The 20570-nt window shown below is 38.2% G+C and overlaps 2 protein-coding genes across 3 annotated transcripts; one reads left to right on the top strand and one right to left on the bottom strand.

Annotated features, from left to right (window-relative positions):
• Position 1: 1 nt before the first annotated feature.
• LOC145468507 (glucosidase 2 subunit beta-like) lies at positions 2 to 10770 on the bottom strand. Its single transcript, XM_081452246.1, has 19 exons — positions 10638 to 10770; positions 8942 to 9058; positions 8151 to 8246; positions 7575 to 7632; positions 6710 to 6767; positions 6536 to 6595; positions 6367 to 6430; positions 5833 to 5898; positions 5460 to 5544; positions 5076 to 5142; positions 4518 to 4607; positions 4224 to 4284; positions 3290 to 3478; positions 2875 to 2934; positions 2661 to 2730; positions 2459 to 2548; positions 1918 to 1992; positions 1182 to 1278; positions 2 to 675 (listed from the first exon to the last, which is right to left on the bottom strand). The coding sequence occupies exons 1-19, from the start codon at positions 10753 to 10755 to the stop codon at positions 529 to 531; spliced, it is 1668 nt and encodes a 555-aa protein (XP_081308372.1). The 5' UTR covers positions 10756 to 10770; the 3' UTR covers positions 2 to 528.
• A 99-nt stretch (positions 10771 to 10869) lies between these two features.
• Positions 10870 to 20570, top strand: LOC145468506 (uncharacterized). Of its 2 annotated transcripts, XM_081452245.1 has the most exons (14): positions 10871 to 11068; positions 12096 to 12180; positions 12335 to 14108; positions 14340 to 14436; positions 15682 to 15854; positions 16201 to 16252; positions 16495 to 16579; positions 16818 to 16886; positions 17089 to 17145; positions 17265 to 17330; positions 18003 to 18122; positions 18905 to 19006; positions 19422 to 19513; positions 19976 to 20570. In XM_081452245.1, exons 1-14 carry the CDS (start codon positions 11031 to 11033, stop codon positions 20094 to 20096), a joined length of 2931 nt encoding a protein of 976 aa, XP_081308371.1. In that variant the 5' UTR covers positions 10871 to 11030; the 3' UTR covers positions 20097 to 20570. The 2 variants fall into 2 exon arrangements, with proteins under 2 accessions (XP_081308370.1, XP_081308371.1); XM_081452244.1 differs by having other exon boundaries at positions 10870 to 12180.

Below are 20570 nucleotides of genomic sequence, written 5' to 3'. Positions count from 1 at the left end.
ATCAAGCAAAATGAAAATTATTTTATTAAAATTACAATGCATTGCAAGGTGAACTCGTATGGTAGCTGAAATCTGGCTTCTCTGAGAACTGTCTTATCGGCTTACATAAAACTAATGAGCTACTAAGCTTGAAATACTTGACAATTCACATTTTGGAAAATTTGATGGTACAATGAGACACCAAGGCCTTGCTAGTGAACAATTTATTGCTGTCACCAATCTTCCTAGAGATCAGTGACAAAGCAATTAGATATGGATCACACGGTTACCATTGTCATTTGTGCAAGTGCATATCACACGATGTCAACATAAAAAAAGCTTGTAGAATTGGTTCCAAGAATTTTGATTCGGTACCAGGGCGGATCTCTTGGCTCGCCTGTTTAAATTTATAATTTTGCTTTAAAGAACTCATACGCTAATCATCATCATCATCATCATCATTAGCGCATCGGAAAAGTTTATTACAATAACTATTTGATTTTGTTTCCAGTAGAAATTCTGTACAGATTTAAGGGTTCCTATATTAAATCACAGTTCTCCGCCATGTTCGTGTGGAAGGGTGGAGTCGCCGACATTCCTACAAGCAGCGGGTGTTTTAAATTCCATAAGGTATTCACATCTGCTCGGTTCTGAGACCTGAAACAGCTCGTTCGTTGAGCCACACCGAAGGTTTATCTGCAAAGGAGAGGATGATAATATAATTCAATGAATTTGGAGGCTGTTTGGCCGAGCATGGAGGGAAGATTTCGCGACAAGGATGTCATGTCTGCGAAGAACGCTATACTCTACATGCTTCGTGTTCTGCCAGAAGAAAAACCAAGGAACCATTTTTTCTTCCTTTATTCATCTACAGCGATTCTTGACATTCTTAAGTTCACGTTCCCAAACACACATAACTTCTGCGAGAATGTTAACATAAGATGAAACGCGCAGGTCCTATTTGCCGTCCTTTTGTTCGGCGCTTTTTCGCGCATTAATAACGACTCAAACAAGCGAATAATTTATTAAAGATTAAAGATCTCGCGCACTTAGACCTTGTAAGTACCTGGTATTATGACTTTCGAAGGGTGTGCGTTCTTTTCTCGATAACTGAATAAAAATATAACGCAACTTCCGCGACGACTTAAAAAAAAAACAGCAAGAACAAAAGCAGCTCGTAGCCATGTATGTTTCCAGCTTACCACAGCGGATCTGCTAGGTCCGTTCCAACAGCCTTGTCCTCCAGAATACTTCATACGACTGTACTTGTTTGGATCTCCTGTCCATTCGCCCCATGTGCTAAAATACAGATAACATGAGACAACTCTGATAAGGACGACTGCAATCTTTTTTATTTGATATTGATATTACGATGCCTACTCGTAGTCAGGGTTCATTTAAGTGTGTTACAATTTCTTCCATTCTAACTAGAGGGATTTTTTAAAGGCCTTTACAAGAATTTTGACTGTGATTTATAAATGCATACGCCCTCCAGTATAAAAATAGCGTTCTGGTTAGCGTGATGTTCTCCGCATTTGAGCACAGGTCAGTGCCACTAGTCTCACAATACTTCTAGTCTGCAGTACACGCGTAAACGGGAAAAGAAGTAGGGGAGGCGAAAGATGCGAGGAAGAAGGGGAAGGAACCCTCGCCCCCTACTTCTACACTATCTCCGTTATCCCTCCCTCTGATCTCTCTCCCGTTTTACGTCTTCTACGCAAGGTACGATGTTTCTATGCTCAAGGAGAATGATTTAGTAACAGCGATCACGAACTGTTCTTCGGGGGGGGGGGGGGAGGAGAGGGGAGGGTTCCTCAGATGTAACACTCCCAATCGCTTCACGCTATGGACACTGGGATATGATCCAGTCGTACATTTTCAAGTCTCTCTGGTTTGAATGGAGAGGTAACTATTTTTACTGCTGTACAAATCACTCACCCTAGTGAAGTTTCTGAGCCTCCATCCTTAGGTTGCTGAGAAGCTTTGTCAAACGGACAAAGTTTGTACAAATACCTGAAAATAACGAAAGCCAAATAGACCTGTTATCACATGAACCTTGCTGCTTATATAGACTGGAGTCCGTCAAAGATGTAATCTTCCTCTGTACTTGTTCGGGTGAAACTTAGCTATATATATATGACCTGTCATAGTATTATTTATGGGAGGCGCGGTGGTCTTGTGGTTAGTGCGCTCGACTCCGGAGCGAACGGTCCGGGTCGGAGCCCTGGCCGGGGACATTGTGTTGTGTTCTTAGGCAAGACACTTAACTCCCACAGCGCCTCTCTCCAACCAGGTGTATAAATGGGTATCGGCGGATTTCATTCTGGGGGGTAACCCTGCGATGGACCAGTATCCCATCCAGGGGGGAGTAGAAATGCTCTGGTTGCTTCATGCTATTGAAACCGGGGTAAGCTCCGGCCTGATGAGCCACTTGGTTCGTATGCAGACTACCTTTACCTTTATAGTATTATTTACTCACTCTCTATCTGTGTACTCATAACATTGTCCTTGAAGCGGAGAAAATTCTTCCTCTTGACCAAGATTTAGGTTCAGCAATCTCTCAAGGTCACTGAAAGAAGCAAGCAAATCAACGATCGACAACATTACTGAGCCGTTTTTTTTGTTTTTCCTTTCATCAAGATGACGATTTAGAACAGCACTTTAAAACTAAATTATCAAACCTGATTTCTCTTTCTGTGTCCCGTGAAGCAGTTTCTGCATCCTCGAATTCTTTCCTGGCATCGTTAGCAACTTAAAGAGAGATATCAAAACATTTCTTTACACAACGTAACCCAGGGGGTCTTTGCACAATAAGCGGACCACACAGTGTTGTGTAGTCCATAATCCTTGTCCACCGCACAAATTGCACATATTTGCGCTAATAACTTGACTTACCAGTAATTTTTGCTTTTGTATCCTCATCATAATCAGGCATCTTCAAATCATCTTTATTATCTGTAACAGTAGAGTGGGCACTGAAGTAAGTAAAACCTATCTTAGATAGGTTCTATTAAGACTAGGAAACAGTAATAGTGATACAAGTAATTCATTCAACGCCGTGACACGTGGAGTGGTTGCCCATTCTCCTGAACCGGGGGCTCATGATTAAAGTGCTCGACAAGTAGTGTGTTGAGCAAGTGAGCCTTTATTTCTTAGCATGAGGCAGCAAAAGAGATCGATCAGATCATTTTGCAAGGTATCGACTAACAATTGGTACAAGAATAATAAAAGAGCGCTCAGTTTTAACTTAGTGGAGCAAAAACCCTAATTTCAACTGTTTAGATTTATCAGTTTATTCAACCTGACTGACCCTCTGAAGCTTCAGCAGCTCTGTTCTCAGCCTCTTGTTTAAATTCATCTGAGGGCTCGTCTCCTTCATCTTCATCCTCATCCTCCTCCTCATCATCATCATCACCAGGTACCTCAGGCAGATCCTCATCATCCAAATTATCGTCAATTGGAGGAGGAACAGGGGGTGGCTCAGTTGCAGCAGTTGCAGCTAATAATAAAAATCTCATTAGTGATGATGTCCAAAATTCTCAATTCCAACTTGAACACATTACAACTACGTGGGTTATGAGAATGAAGACCAGGTTGTTTCATATCTTCATGGTTGCCATCCATGAAAAAAAAAAAAAAAAAAATGTCTACAAGAAGACAATTCAGACCCGACTTTAACAACTGACTGAGCAAATATAACCATTTCTTTTTTAATTTCTTTTAGAAAAAAGAAATTTTGGGAGCATTATAGGTCCCCAGTGTCTGCAAAAGACTAGTATTTCACACTCTCTAGATGCAGTATGTGCCCATTAAACTAGCTAAATTATTTATACTGGCCCAAAAAATACTGTTAATCAAAAAGCTGCAGCAATACTTTCCCCTGACTTTGGTAAGGTATTATGAAGCTCCCGACTGGGTGCAAAATTCTGTGAAAAACAGACTGAAATTTTCTTGACTTTTAGAGATTGAACCAATTTCTATATATGTATGAACTGTATTAAAGTTACTGATAAACAGGGCTTGAAAAAAACTTGGATTCCACCTTGCATTTGGGACATTCTGGGCCAGACTTAGTTTGCTCTTTTAATGATTTAGTTGGCAGATGACTTGCCTGATCTCTTGCCCATTGGGCAAGTGAGAATGAAAAGGTACTTGCCCAGAAGGAAAATCTACTTGTCTGGGACAATGGGACGACAATTTTTTCCAGCCCCAATAATTTAATTTAATGCCAAGTTTACACAGACCTTCTGTTGGTTTATCTTCCCCTTCAGTTGTTGCTGATTCATCAACTGGTGGAGGTTCAGGCTAGAATAAAAAAGCAAAATAAACATTAAACATTTCATATTTAGAATAATGTTTCTGTGTCTGTTGATTAATGATAAAGCCTAATGCATCTACGACACAACAACTGTCATCTGGAACATTTTGAACCAATACAAAATGACCTTATATCAGACAAAAATAATATTAGAATTCTTACTGTACTATACAGTGTAATAAGGGCATTTTATGCAAGTAACTCAAGAGTCTACACAAACCTGCTTATGAAGGTATTTGTCCTTGAAGGTGCTCCATAATCCTGAGAAAAAATCTTCAAACTCAGATTCCTCATATCCACCAAGCAACTCCTGACAATATAATTATAATGAAATTATAATGACAAATATGGAGTAAAAAAGCTAAAGGGAGAATTCCCATGTAAAAAAGACAGGGGTGCTCATTGGAAATTTTGAAATGAACCCCTAAGAGGTACCAAGATCCTGTTTTGTGGGCATGGCTTGAAATCATTTTCACTCCTACGAGGTACCAATTCTAAAACAACACATTATCTCCTGTCATATTTTTTCAGCTCGATACCCTAAAAGGTACTGTAAAAGCTCCCGCTGTGGACCTTTTCAGGCTGAACACCCTAAGAGGTACCAAAATCACATTTTTAACCCCAAAAAGGTGAGACGAGCACCCCAAGTCCTTTTTATATGGGAGTCCTCCCTCTGGGGAAAAAAGCTACACGTAGTAAATCATAGGCTGATCTAGGGGGAGGGGTAACAGACTCTTACAGATGTACGTTAAGCATTCTGTAAATGATTTGTACTAACCCTAGCTTCATCTTCATTGTACTTCTTGTCCAAAAGTTCAGTATCAACAATTTCTTGTAATGTAACACTGCAGGGAAATAAGTCAAGTTAAATTCCATTAAACAAGGATTTGAGAAAGTGCTGCAGTAGACCAGAATAATGCAAATAATGCAAATGCAAAGTTGTTCTAGTTGTAGGAAAAAAAAAAAACAAAAAAAAAAAAACACAAGCTATCCAATGACAAGTCAAAGTCAGTAAGATCACTAAATGTGCTGTAGTTTGGAATAAACAAAAAAACATGTAAGAAGTGGAGTTTTGAAACCACTAAAGAAACAGGTGGATAAGACAGGGCAGAGTAAGTAGACATGAAGAACACAAAAATAAAACAATGTTCTTGTTTGTTACCGTCCATTTTCGTCAGTATCTAGAGCTTTGAATGCCGTCTCTGCCGATGCTCTGTCCCTTTCTGCCAAAAGTTTGGCTTTAGTTTCTGTACATGAACACAAAAAGGAAAATTATCATTAACATTGCTTAAACGTTCAGACATATCATCATATGATCCCAAACTCTGACTAATAACTACATGTACAGGTATCTACAAGTATGGACAATTAGGAAGTGTTCCAAGTACAGTAATTCTAATTTTTCAATGTCGTTTGAGACCAAAGCAAGAGATTTTAGAACCCAAAACTGATTGCATGATCCCTTTGAAGTTTTAGTGTTCTCCAAATTAATCATGATCTTGATATCATGAATGCCATGTTCAACTATTTCTTACCTTCCCATTCCTTTTCATGTTTGTCCTTGGCTTCTTTTTCAATTGCTTCAACATCCTCTTTTTTAGCTGTGGGAAGAAACATTCAAGCATACCTCAAAGATGATTTCCAGTCCCTACTGTGCACTCTCTCTGCACTGTTTACCTTTTTTGTTTCGATTCAAGTAAGATGTCATAAAATGTAACATTTTGTAACCACTTACATGACGTAAATTGAAAGTTTCATGTCAACCATCATTATGGAGACAAAGCTTTATGCTTCGCTCTTTCTGATATCACTGGATGAAACAGCTCCGTAGCAGTAAAAATTAAAGACACTGTTGGACAGAGAATCTAAAATGCCTCAAAGATAAGGTATGTGGTGTGTAATGAATAACCTCCATTCCCATTCCATTGAGTGAGACTCATAAACATTTTGGTTCTGAGGCTGCGCAGTACAGACTGGAAATCATCTTTAATGTTTAGTCAAGGATATATAGTGACATCTGTGATAGGCTTTGCAAATGATTTTAAGTGTGATATCATAAACTTTGATACCTTTCAAGTTTTCCACAACAGCTTTCTTTTCTTCCAACTGTTTCTTCAATTCTTCAAGCTTTTGCTAAATAAATGATATGCAACATCTTAGTCAACTTAACAAACAAAAGCAGAAACATTAAAACAATACCATAAATCTGTCAAAATATTGCATCTCGTACAGACTTACCTTCCTTTCTTCTTTTTTCTCCTGACCTTGTCGGCTATAATCTTGCTTTATGGCAGCACCCTTAAAAAGAGGAAATACTGACATTGGCAACCAATGATTTGACAGAACTTGTTTATAATGACCATACTGATGAAGGAGCCTGGATTGGTCGCTTAAGAGGCTAGACTTGCTTACCTGTTTTTCCACCTCAGCCTCCTCTCTCTGTTTTTGGTACAGCTCCTTATAAAGTTCCCTGAAACATGCATCATAAAAATATCGTTAACCATGCACATTATATACCTGTGAACAATTGTATATAAATTAGAACCCAATAATTTATTTGTTAGTCTGTCCAACCTAATGAACAATCTGACAGACACACAGACAGACATACAGACAGACATTCACACAGACAGACACAGACAGACAGACAGATTTCAGACAGACAGACAGATTTCAGACAGACAGATAGATTTCAGACAGACAGACAGTCCAACCTAATGAACAATCTGACAGACACACAGACAGACATACAGACAGACAGACATTCACACAGACAGCCACAGAAAGACAGACAGATTTCAGACAGACAGATTCAGACAGACAGACAGACAGACAGTCCAACCTAATGAACAATCTGACAGACACACAGACAGACATACAGACAGACATTCACACAGACAGACACAGAAAGACAGACAGATTTTAGATTATGTTTTTGTTCCGGTATATTATTCTCTCTGCTCTCCTCCTACCAATCTCAATAGCCATAATTTTTTAACAATAATTTTCAATATACATGTACATGAAAACTATTTCAGCTACATGTAATTTGTTGTTGCCATGCAAACTTTCACTCAGGTAATATGTTTCACACTGAATGAATTGGTAACAGGCATATTGCTCTCCTTTCTCTTCTCGGCTCAAGTGAACAATCATTTTTGGCAAACTGAGTGCGATTCACAGAGAAAGGACCGTTTAACGTCACACAATAAAAGTAAAACCAGTAAAGTAATCTTTAACTCAACAAGAGAGAATCAATGAGATTTTTTACTCTTACTTGCATGTGTTGGGACAGTTGGCTGCACTGTCATACTCATCACTACCATCACAGCAATCTACATCGCAACAAAATGTTGTTTTGAATATCCACTCTCTCACTAGAACTAATACAATGTACATACACAAGCAACTGTAGACACAGCTCAAGTGAAAAAGGAATTAACTAATTGGCTTCAAAGTGAGCAGGCAAGCATTTTCTGTGCAGTTGAATGAACGTTGTAAAATTAATAATAATAATAATAATAATATAATAATAACAATTAACTCAAATATTTTTCTTATCGGTGTGCAGAGTTTTTTTTTTGAATATGTTAGAGTGGAGGGGGGGTGGGGGTGGGCCGAGGGTAAGAATTTGACAGAGATATTTTGAGTCTGTTTTTTTTGTGTGTTAAATCAAAGGGCCAGTCGTGAATCCACATTTTTCGCGTTGATTATATCCTCACTATATCCCTCAAATATCAACAATGGAAATTATGCAAGTTTGTAACTAAATGAAGAGAAAGTGGGAAATGTTAACTGCACAAATACACTACATACATTTAGATATCAAGAAAAAAACATATTATGTACATACCACATATACCATCATTGACTCTAGAAGAGGGAATATTCAAAGGTCTAAAACCAGCATTTGTACAATGATACTTTCCATCAGAGCAGGCTGATGTTCCTGAAAAAAAGTTGTTAGCACAATGTACTGTTATTAATACTAGCACATGTTTGTGGTTTAAATTAGGCACCTTTATATTGGACTACGAGCCAAGATAAGAGCATAAATACAGTTTTCAAATTTCAAACCAGTGATGTTTTCAGAGCCTTAGCCCTTCATGCTGGTTTTATGTGGAGATGGGTAATGTATGTGACATAACAATATGGAGTCTGCACAAACTAGAATACTGAAAGTTGTTCTTGTACTCGATCTCATACTTATATTCAAATCTGAAGTCCCCTATTATTGGACATCTTCCCCACTTCCTATTACAAGCTCATTTGTACAGACTACCAGAAACAGTGCTAAATTCAAACATCTCATTTCATGGTTATTTTTTCTTACTTGTATCTTAATAACATGAACATCAGGCAATTTTGGGCAATTCTATAGTTTCTGCCTGAAATTGCCTCCCATCCACATTGATCTTTACGATAAGTAAGAAAATAAGAAAAGCAACTGTGAAAAGGACTATCAACAAGAAATGTCAATATTGAGAGTACTTAAAAGTGTTTTAAGTATACCATTTTGTGGCTTTAATCAAAAAATAAATCAAATTTGATTATCCCTCATTTTCATTTACTAGGTTTATATGATTCTATAATATAAAGAGTTAAAAAAAGTTGTTGATTAGTGGTTAATTTCAAACACAGTACCTGGTTCATCAGTACCATCAGCGCAATCACAATAATCATCATTTACGCTACTAAAAGGAACAGAGAGGGAGCCATCTAAACAAGTGAAGTCTTTAGCAGGATCATAGAATGGTAACACTGCAAAAGCAAAACAAAAATGTTATTAGGCTGTGAATGATCATAACTATTCAGCTACTCGCTCTCATTAATATCTCAGATGTGTACGTAAGTAAAGGTCGGCACACACAAGGGTACTACTCCCTGCAACTAGTCCTTGCAACAAGTTGTGGGGACAGGTTCCATCATGTGAGCTACCCATTTTTGCCACAAAATCCGGTCGCGGGACTAAAATTTTGGTCCCTTTGACTAGTCCCACGAATTCAAACTGGTTTGAATTTTTGGGACAAGTCCCTACGACTTGATCTTCAAAACACTTTGTGTTAACTGTTTGTGGGACAAGTCCTTGCGACCAGTCCCTTCATATAAACTCCGTAGGGGACTAGTTGCAAGGACTACTCCCCTAATTTATGGTAAGGGTAGTACCTTATACCTTAAAGTCATGCAGTAAACACTCCACTTCTAAGTTTCTGAGATAGACTGGCCTGATCAAGGGAACTCATCATTTTAAAAAAAAAGATGCCAAAAAGACATCAGATTTTTATAGCTGTAAGGGACCAATCATTATTATATATTTTCATTACATTATTATATAACTTCAAATCTGTTGGTATTTTTTTCTAGGATTACCCCTGGTCATATGTTTGATATTTTTTTGGGAGAGCAGGGATTAAAGCAATTTCCAAATAAAAATTCCTTCACAGTAAAAACTACTGAGGAAAAAAATGTGCAAGGGGAGCCATGGGGAAAAAAATTGAGCACGTGATTTCTACTATCAAGGTCCTGTGTATTATTTTAAAAAATTTCTTGCACAAGCTATTGCCCACCGAAGAACCATGCACAACCTGAAAGTGAGAAAAAAAAATTCATGCCTCCCTAACCCCACCCCCCCCCCCCCCCCCGAGGAACTTTTACATCACAGTGTTAAAATACATGTAACTGCACCAGGGGTAGCAGGAGAGTGACACTCCCAGGTGATCATGAAAGTAGTGAAGATGTTTGTCTGTAGTGGGCAATTTTTTACAACAAAATTATTCATGCCTGATTGGTCTGGGCCAATTTTCTTTCTTTGCATACTACCCTTAATGACAACTTGACAGCTGAAAATGATGGTATAGCACCCCGAACACTCTAACTGGTGACATAATCTGCAATCATTAGAACCCTTTGCGATACAGCAAAGATCCCTGACCCTTTTGATAGGGATTTCTGGGTCTAATGCTAATTTAACTGAGCTGAGGATTTAATACATGCAGGTGAAGTGTTTGTAAAGTGACCGGGTAATCTGCAAGAAATCTAAGCTGAGCTTTATAATGCACAGCTACATGTGTCTGCATGTTTCTGTTAGATCAAGATTATCTCTAACAGATCTAAAATTGAACAATTCGATACTTGAAAGATCCCAGTTATTCATGTCATTTCATAAGCAAAACAAATCCCGTCAAAAATTACGGTAAACAATGTAAATTAAGTATCTATGTAAAATTATTAAAATGCCCGGTGACGTCTGAAAATTCCTCTCCATTTTCGATATTGACGCACCAAAGATTGAACGCACAAATTTAACGGAAAAAAATGTAATGAGAAGAGAATTACTTACTAGTAACTGCAACTCCCCTAATGCTTGACGCGGAAGCAACATATGAGCTAAAAAGACGAAGCAGAAGAAAAACTAAAGAAAAATATTTTACACGAGACATGCACTGAAAGGCCGCCATGTTGAATACACGTGTCGTCTGACCAGGAGACTAGGGATAGCCTCGTTTCTGAACTTGACCGCGGAGAACTGGTAATATGTTTCCCGCCAAATGGACAAGTCCGCTGTGCATATACGTCACGGATATTTTCGCCTCCGTTTCGTGTGGTCGACCGACCATTCTTTCGCGTAAGGTATGTCTGGAAAGGATTTCGATTTTTGACTTTTTCACTCGAAAATGAAAGCATCCTTTGTTTCTGCGAAGTGAGGTAGTCCAAAGGATTGCATTAGCAGATTATGGATACTGCTGGAAGGCTTCCAATCGGTGGAGGAAGGTAACGGAGGTCATGTTGTGCTTGTTTCGAGGTGGCAGTTGTGATTTATTTAGAGAGTTCGCTATTTTGATTTTGATTTGAAATGTCCTTCTATTTTGTTGTTTTTCCTTGATTACGTTTTCCTGACAGTGGAACTTGTTTTCAGAACCTCTTCTAGTTTAGTTCACCGACTGACAGCACTATTTTTAAGGTCAACCAATACTTAAACTGAATAGACACGACATAATTTAGGTAACTTTATCCATGACGAAACTTTGGTTGCGATAAGTAAGCTTAGTAATCCTTGAGATCACCACATTTTTCTGCTTTGTTCATTTGTCAGTGTGTTGTTGCTAGTCTTAAAGCATTCTTTCCTGTTCATCTTCCTGATGGTAGAAATTGTTTTTGTTTCATTTGCGTGTTAGTCCGAGCTTGAGTGTGCATGGATCTATGGGAATCTTTAGAGAAAACGAAATACAGGAAATAACATAAACTATAATTTGCTGAGGAAGGTTAATCCTCTTGGGTTTAAAAAGCTGGGCTTTTGTAACTTTTATTCAATCAACAAAGACCCAGTGACTGTATGTTCAAAATTTTGCATGTACAATGGGGTCTGGGATGTTCTCATTTTTTCATCTGCATCCCTTCAGGGATAGATTTGACCCCCTAGCTTTTTTTGTTGTGGGAAACTTTGAAGTTTGCAATTGAGGGGTTCAATTTTTTTTGCAAGAATACTGACTTGAAATTTGTAGACTTTAAACTTTGGCCTCTTTTATTCTGTTCAACTCCACACAAAGACCTTTGCACACTGCAGCAACTATCACACACTCACAAGGCCCAATATTTACAGAACTTAGTAACTTGCCAGAACTGTCAAACATCAAAGTTCATATACTGGATGTCATGAAGCACTAATGCCTCTCATTACAATTTGTCATCATCTACATGTATATGAAAATGTTCTGACAGATCCTGTACCAGCATTCATTCTCTTGTCGCTTAATTGTTACAATGGTCTTGATGAGATTGTATGTTTTTCTATACACAGTGATAGAGCTGCAAAGTTTTACGAGCAGGCTCTTCTTTTGGTGGATTGCTGCAAGATCCCAGAAGCCATCAAGTTATTGGAAAAGGTTTGTAACTGTGACATGTTTATTATTACATGTATTATTATGATGATGATGATGATGATGATGATGATGATGATGTAATGACCTGTTGAAGCTGTAGCATATCTGGGTTCATAAAGATTTATTCTACACTGTACTTCCTTTTGATACACTACAGGCCATCCAGCTCAATCCACAAGCTGAAATCTACAAGGAAACACTGGCTCTCTTTCAGATGAATGCAGAATGTTACTCACGTCATCTACAGAAAGACAAACAAGGATTAAGCTACGCCAGTATTACTCGAGCAAAGTCTGGCATTGGTAATGAAAAAAAGAAGAATTCCTCCAATGAATGGAATGTAAAAAAAGCAGAAGTGGAAGAGAATCCAGGTGTTAAAACTCCATGGTCTCCAGCTGTTTCCTCTAGTTACTATAGCGATCCTAGTGAACAAGCTACCATTGAACATCCTTGGACATCCTTTGTGAATAGCAGTTACAAGAAGAGAAAACCTGATAGCAGCCCAATAGATGGTTTAAGTGAGATAGACCTCCCACCAATAAATGATAATTGCACTGAGAGTCAAAGTCCTAAACTCCAAGTACTGGAAGAAGCTGACGGCTCATTTTGTTCAACAGTCAAAACGCCCATTAGTTCACAAGAGGCTGTGCATGACAATGGCAGCTTCTCTGACCATGACCTTGATGACCGTGTTGATGTTTCAGCTGATCATTTTGGTTATAAAAATGGTGAATATCCTGAAGGAGTTTACACCTACAGTGATAATCAAGATGAAAATCTAGAAACAAGATTCATTGATGAGTTGTGCATGGCACGCGAATCTGCAATAGATGACTGGGCAAAATACTATGATTTATTGCAAAGTGGGTTAAGAGAAGAAGTACCTTTTACTAGGTCAGACATTTTGCATCAGAACATACCCACAACTCATCAATATTCTGATAGTTCGATTGAACTAGATGAAACTGGTGATGTTAAGCGCAGGGATCACCTGAAGACAGATCAGTCAAGTTCTGACAAACTTTCCTCTAAGGACAACAGTAAAGTCTGTTCAAAGTGTGGGCACACAAAGGAAGGAAGCAATCTCCCTCGTGTTCCCTCAAAGACCAGGGTTCATTTTGTGAATGGTGCTTGTGTTTCAAGCCCAAGCAATCCTCACTGTACTTGTAACAAACAGAATAAAGGATTTTCTGAAGAACAATCACCAAAGCCATCTCTTTCATCATCTCAACAAGAATTTTATCAAAATCTTCAAAATTACTTTGGCAATGGAAAGGTTAAGAGTAGGAAGACAGATATCGGAACAGAGAAAGAGAAATCAAAAAAGAGTTCTGCAGAGTTATATCCAGATCCTACCACCAAACATAATTGTCATGATTCTAATGTTTCTTCCAACACAGCTAAGGAACTGCCGAAAGTGAGATCAGAACAGAATGTTACAGAAGATAGAGAGTGTAGTACAAACAGTTGTGTGCATAATGGCAACCAGAATCCCAAGGAACATTTAAGTCACAAGGTGAACAATGAGATGAGTACTTCTGTTGACCCTGAGACAGCAAAAAGCTCATTTAATGAAGAAAGTGTGAAAAAAGGCAAGAAGTCATTTGGCAAGGAAAGATTTCAACAGACAAGTTTCAAGTCAAAATCAAGAGTTGATGAAAAAGTCAGAAGGAAACCTCAAGCTTCAGTTAAGACTGAACATGTAAAGACTTCAAAAGATGGAACATCAAGCGGAGTTGATTCACACAGACAAGCAAAACCTAAGGTTGGTATTAAATCAAGAGTCAGTGATAGAGTGAAAGATGAAGGTACTACCAGAACAATGCCAGCATCAGATGCAAAAGAGAAACCAAGTCATAAACAGAGGGCTGAGGGAACTGCTCAAGCAGAGCTTGATTTCACTAAGCTATTTTATAGCCTCTACTGCACAGGTATTGTTTGACAATTTGCTTTTTAGAACATACATGTATGATCTGGCTTAGTAAATTGTTGTTAAAATAAACTGTGTACTATGAAAATCACCGAACTGTTTATACAGTGTAATGGGCTCAAATTTTTGTATACAGCGACCACTCTTGTAACCCTACTTGTGAATCTGTTTGGCATAGGCTTAGCAACGGATTTATTTACTAACAACATTAATAATATGTGGTGTTCGGCAGGTGTATCAGTGTTGAGCAAATGTGGTCAAGCTTTCAAGTCCGTCATTTACTATGTACTGGTTCTTCTGGTTTTGCTCTGTGGCTTTTTCATTTACTGGTAAGTAATGTTGTTTTGGGAAGTTACTTAAGTTTGTTTTCAACTGTGTTTGGTTGAAATCAATAAACCAACTAGCTAACAAACAAAATGGCAAACAGTTTATTCTTTGAGAAGAGAAAAACACTTTTAAAAACAAGAAACCTTAGGCCCTGTCCACGCTGCTGGAGGAATTTGAAAACAGAGGTTTCATTCTGAAAATGCATCAAATGTTTCCAACCACACTATGCTGGAGGAATTTAAAAATGCAACAATCACTGGTTATTTTGGATTCGTTTTTGAGGAAAACTCGACCAGGGAAATCATATGATTATTGTGATGCCATCTTTTTCGAAAAGCTCTGTTTTTAAAATGTTTCCTGCCCACAATAAACTGAAAAGCAGGCGTTGTCAAATTCCTCCAGGTTAAGAAGCAATTTTGAAATGCTCAGTTTTCATGACGAACTAGTGTGGACGGAAGGCCTAACTGTAGAAATAAAACCTCCGTTGTAGTGTGGATGAGGCCTTTTACTTCATGCGGTGATTAAAATACCAGTGAGAGGTCATGAATACAAATACTTACAGTGAGAGGTCATGAATACAAATACTTACAGTGAGAGGTCATGAATACAAATACTTACAGCAAGAGGTCATGAATACAAATACTTACAGTGAGAGGTCATGAATACAAATACTTACAGCAAGAAGTTGTGAATACAAATACTTACAGCGAGAAGTCATGAATACAAATACTTACAGTGAGAGGTCATGAATACAAATACTTACAGCGAGAAGTCAGGAATACAAATACTTACAGTGAGAGGTCATGAATACAAATACTTACAGTGAGAGGTCATGAATACAAATACTTACAGCGAGAAGTCATGAATACAAATACTTACTGCGAGAGGTCATGAATACAAATACTTACAGTGAGAAGTCATGAATACTTTTGGAGGAAGAGCATTCTTTTATGCAGCCCCGAAGCTTTGGAACAATCTACCGAGTAGCATATCCAGTTTTGACTCTTTTTCAAGTTTTTAGCATGTCTTTTTAAACAGGCTTCTAATTTGTTATAATTTGCTATTGTTCACCATGTGATATTATCAGTCTTAATTAGTTGTATATTTTATTTATTTTTAATCATTTTTTCTAATAATTATTGTAAAGCGCATTTGATCATGGAAAATTGCGCTATATGAGTTTTAATTACTGTTTAGTAAGTTTTGATAAATGCGTACTTACAAGTGCTTGTTTTACTCCTATCAAGTGTTTGGTTTGCTTTGTGCTGGTGCTGCAAGAAGGTGCTGCACTATGTTGCAATTGACAGATGGCTGACTTATGTTAAAAACAAATTATCAGCTGTGAATGAGTGGGTCAAAAAGAGAAGAGAAAGAAGAAAGGTGTCTGGTGAAGGTCAAACCTATGATCTGCCGAAGAATGGTAATTTGTTATTTGATTTTTTTCCTTCATTGTACAGTAAATGGGCATCCTTGGAGACCCAGGGGCAGCTAGTTGGTACGAAATGATATTTTTGGGCAGTGCAATATTTTCGAGCGGGAGAGCCCCTGGGTACCAGTAGTTACATTGTACTCTTACTTAACCAGTTACAGAAGCATTCAAGTACTTTTGCCCGAAAATATTGTGTGGCCTGAAAATATCGTGTCTCCTGACTAGCAAACTGGGTCTCTGAGGATGCTAAATGGGCAGAATCAAAGTATTGTTGCATGATCATAGTACAGTTGTCGTTAAAAAAGTTGATTACCTGTATGTTTTTCATTGAAATCAGGAGATGCAGCAGTTTTGCATATGCTTCAAAACAAAGACAACGATCCCTACAGGTTAGTACTGTATGCCACAGTATCAAAGTCATTAAATCGTGAACAAAAAAAAACAAAAGTAAGATTACATTTACCAATTTACATTTACATTTATGGTAAAATACAAAAGCGTTCTCTGGCTAAAAGTACAATGTATATAAAAACACAAGCTTTCGACTGTCTGTTTACTGCCTGAAACATGCTTTTGGCTCAAAACGCATGTAGTAAGGTCTGCCTTTCAATGTGTTTCATTGTTCTTGCAGTGTTCTTGGAGTGCCAAGAGATGCGACAGATGATGACATAAGAAAGCAGTACAGGAAGCTTGCTGTCTTGATCCATCCAGACAAGGTACTATGTTAAGCTGATTTAACTTGTTAATTGCCAAGACAAATGTCGAAAACTGGTGTAATAATGATAAATATTATGCATTCCTGTGGCAAAACCTGGTTACAACTTCAAGCTTGCACTGTTGCACTGTATGGCTCCTGGGATTAAAGGAAAGACTTCATTCCTAGCCTGAGTCAAGGCATTGTTTATTTTGTGCTGTTCTATAGTTCTTCATTATCTCTGCTTTTTTTCTCTGTAGAACACTCATCCTCAAGCGGATGAAGCTTTCAAGACTCTTGCAAATGCCTTTGACATTCTGAGTGATCCAGTAAGTGTAATTAATGTTATATGGATCTCTTATTTTATTTCTCATTTCTTATTACTGTGAATCAATTTTAGTCGCTGGGGGAATGAGAATAAGATTTGGCACCCTTCAGTTAAGTGTATAAATTTTATATCATTGCTGTTTAAGTTGTGATGATTTGTTTTTAGACTTTATGACCATGCCACATTTGTTTATTCGTAAACAGGAGAAGCGTTCTAATTTTGATGCTGAAGAAGCTTGGAAAAGAAGAGCAGAGGAGAGGGTAAGTTGAAGAGCTGCCTGTAACATCATTCCAAGAAAATTGACTCTCCTTACACTGAAACTGACTGAAAGCACGTTATTGTCTTGTATTCATTCCCTATTTTGTGTTAAATATTTCAGGAGGGACGTTTCGGCCCTGCTAGTCCTGAGCAATTTTTTGCCGATCTAGGACGAAAGATGCAAGAGGTAATTACCACCTATATGTAGCAGTTTTATTCCAGTCTATTTTTTATTTATAGCATCTTTTGTTTTTCTGTAACAAGTGCCCTATTGGGCATATATAGTTGTACCAGTGAGCAATGCATTGATTTGCATGTATCGAGTCCTGAATAGTACACTTGAAATATCCAGTTGACTCGGATTCAAGTTTTCCCAGTTCCACTCTGACACCTCAGGCTGGAGACGTAATTTTTTATGTCACTCACAGATCTTGCTGTTCATTGTAATAAACTAGTATTAGAATCAGCCTCCCACTAAAAAGAGTTGGAATTTTTGACGCATCGCTTCTTTATCGGGAATTTCTCAAGTGACCATTTTGTTTCGGCGACGTTGCAACAGTTTTGCCGCCTATCTTCATTTTTTGAGTAACAGCTTTTGAGTATCTAAAAGGTTTTAAAAGATTCAAGATTTGAATAATGGTGTAGAATATAACCGAAATCAACTGAATAACGTCAGAAAATTTCCCTTCAAAGAGTGGGGAAACTTTCGAAAAAAGTTAAGGTACGTTTTCTGTTTCCTGTTTTTGTGTTGTGACCTGAAATGGGGACAATGGGAGCAGTTATTTTCGGGTTTTTTCAGGCTCGGTTATTCTCTTCTTATATTGCACTGGCTACATTGTTTGTTGTTGTTTACACACAGATGCAGAATTACTTGCACTGCAATACGTGTGATGGAAAACATCGTCGTTACAGCACAGACCGGTTTGTTCTGACCGCACGGTTTTGCGGTAGGTGTAACACGAGACACGCTGCAAAAGAGGTATGTGGACAGTAAATGCCTCTACTTACAGAGTCATAGAAACCATTTTGGTCTTATGTTGCGTTTTTCATGAGTATCTTTCTACACCTAATACAACGTCGTCGATAAATGGCTCTGAAAATATCGTAAACCGGGCGACAGAAAGTTTCTTAATTTTAGGTTCACATTGAAGTCTGTGATAAACCCGGGGGTAGTGACGCTTGCCGTTATCAGCGTGCAAAGAAAGGAATCCGATAGTCCAAGGCTAGGGGATTTTTCAGCTTGGCTATTATATTTTGTTAAGAATTTTTAAAGGAAATTCAGGTTACAGAAGTACCATAAGATATGACATTTTTGTGAGACCTAGTCAATAAGTGGGTATGACTTTCAAGCTAGTATATCAGATGCCTAAAATTGGTTTCCTTTGTACCCTGGTTTTGTGAAGTTTTTTTGAAGTTAGAGAATCTACATTTATATCTCATTTTGCATTAACACATTGTATTCAGTGATGTACCAAATGACCTTTTAATCAAGAGCATTCTCGAGAATGTTCTTCACAGAGTCGAAAAGGCACCAAAGAGGAGGTACTGAGGTGGCCCCAAAAGATACTAGATGGTAAAGACTGGGAACCATTATCACTGAGACGGATTTACGAAAGTTTAACTCGAAAAAATTCACTGACAGGTGAATATTTTTAAGGTGCCCTATCCCGGAAGAAACTCCTGAAATATCGCATATTTATTGAGGTCGGTACTATCTGATTCGGTTTCTGTTTATGTTTTATGTGTGGTTTTATTCTTCAGGGAGATCTGTGGGCAGAGAGTAGTTTTCTTGGCTATAAGCTGCATTTTTATGCCTGTATGGAGGGTGAAGTGTTTGATGTCACTGAGTGGGCAGCTTGCCAGGTGTGGTTTCATGCACGTGGTACATACTAGTTTAGACTTGCTCTCAGTCTTTCGCGGTTGTTGGTGCGCTCCTGTACCTCGCGCTTTTCTTACTCGAGTTTTTAGCGTCGCATATCCAGGGATTTTTATTAAAATTTTCTGCAGAGGGACAACTGGTATTCATGGGCGAGCAAAACAAGATTTTGATCTGAACTTCTTTGTAAGAAAAATATTCCTTTGGATGCTCAAACCAGGCGGGAAAAATTATCCTCAAAGCAGGTCAATTTGCGCGGTACCCGGCCGGCCCTTACCTAGTGAAACCCTTGCAAATCTTGCGCTTTCCGAGCTCGGTTTTCGCAGCTCGACTCGTGGTCAAGTCTAATAGCAGTTGTTTAATATCAGTAGGTGATGATATCCTTGGTTTATTCATTTTCAGGGTATTGGCAGTTACCGTGTTGAGCCTAATCCTCATACAGTGCATCTGAAACTCAAGACTCGCCAGTCACATCCTAGTGGCTTTAGTTCCAGGTCAGGCATTCTCTTACACCCCGTCCACATTGAACCGGAGGAATTTGTAAACGGCGTTTTCACTCTGAAAACGGATCAAATGTTTTCCGTCCACACTACGCCGAAGAAATTTGAAAACGCAACAATCACCGGTCATTTTGGATTTGTGCTCGACGAAAACTCCGCCAGGGAAATTACACATACATCGTGAGGCCATCGTTTTTGAAAAGCTCCGTTTTTAAAATGTTTTCCACACTAAAACGCAAAGCCGGCGTTTTTCAAATCCTCCAGTTTGAAGAGCGCCGTTTTCGTGACGGATTAGTGTGGACGGTAGGTCTAGCAGTAGAAATAAATGTCCTTGCATTGTTTTTTTACCATCGCTACGCTCTTCTCTTCCTTTCTTTCCTCATCTTCGGTATGCTTCTTTTCTTTTTACAAGTTACGGCAAAACGTGAAAACAACAGTATCTGTTTCCTATTTCAGATCGGAGGAGAGAGATTTTGAGAATTTCATGCGCGCATTTTTCGGACAGTTTCCACCGGAGAGGGAAAGATTTCAAGGAGCAAGTAAGCCACAGAAGAGACGAAGGAAGAAAAAACATTGAAAGATCGCGGGTACAGACCAAGATTAACGTCATTATGTGCATAGCAGTGCCATTTGATTTTTTTTAAATTATTAAAGGGAAAATAAAACTAAAGGTGATCGGTAAAGGTGTTATAATATGAGCTAATATTGAGATGTTTGAGCGGTTAACATCAACCTCTGGTGAGGACACAAATTTCTGCCTTAGAAGTTATGAAATGAAATAATATGCCCCAACCTTCAAGAGAATCCAAGGTTTGTTAAAGAATCTAGTCTCGTCGGCGTTAATTGGGGTAAGGAGTAAAGAGTTTTGTATTAAATTTATTGTAACTCAAAAAAAAAAAAAGTTATGTAAAAAAACCCGATATTTTTCCAGTTAAAATATTCATTCCATTGTATGCCTTATGTCGCATGACGTTTTGCTTTGAAAGAGATATAAGAAACAATTATATTTCAGTAGTTGTTGTTAAATCAGAAATAAACATTTTTCATTATA

The sequence above is a fragment of the Orbicella franksi genome, chromosome 14 (genome assembly GCF_964199315.1).
Source record: "Orbicella franksi chromosome 14, jaOrbFran1.1, whole genome shotgun sequence".
NCBI classification, from domain to species: Eukaryota; Metazoa; Cnidaria; class Anthozoa; order Scleractinia; family Merulinidae; genus Orbicella; species Orbicella franksi.
Note: the sequence above shows the minus strand (reverse complement) of the source record. Positions and strands in the feature narration are given on the sequence as shown.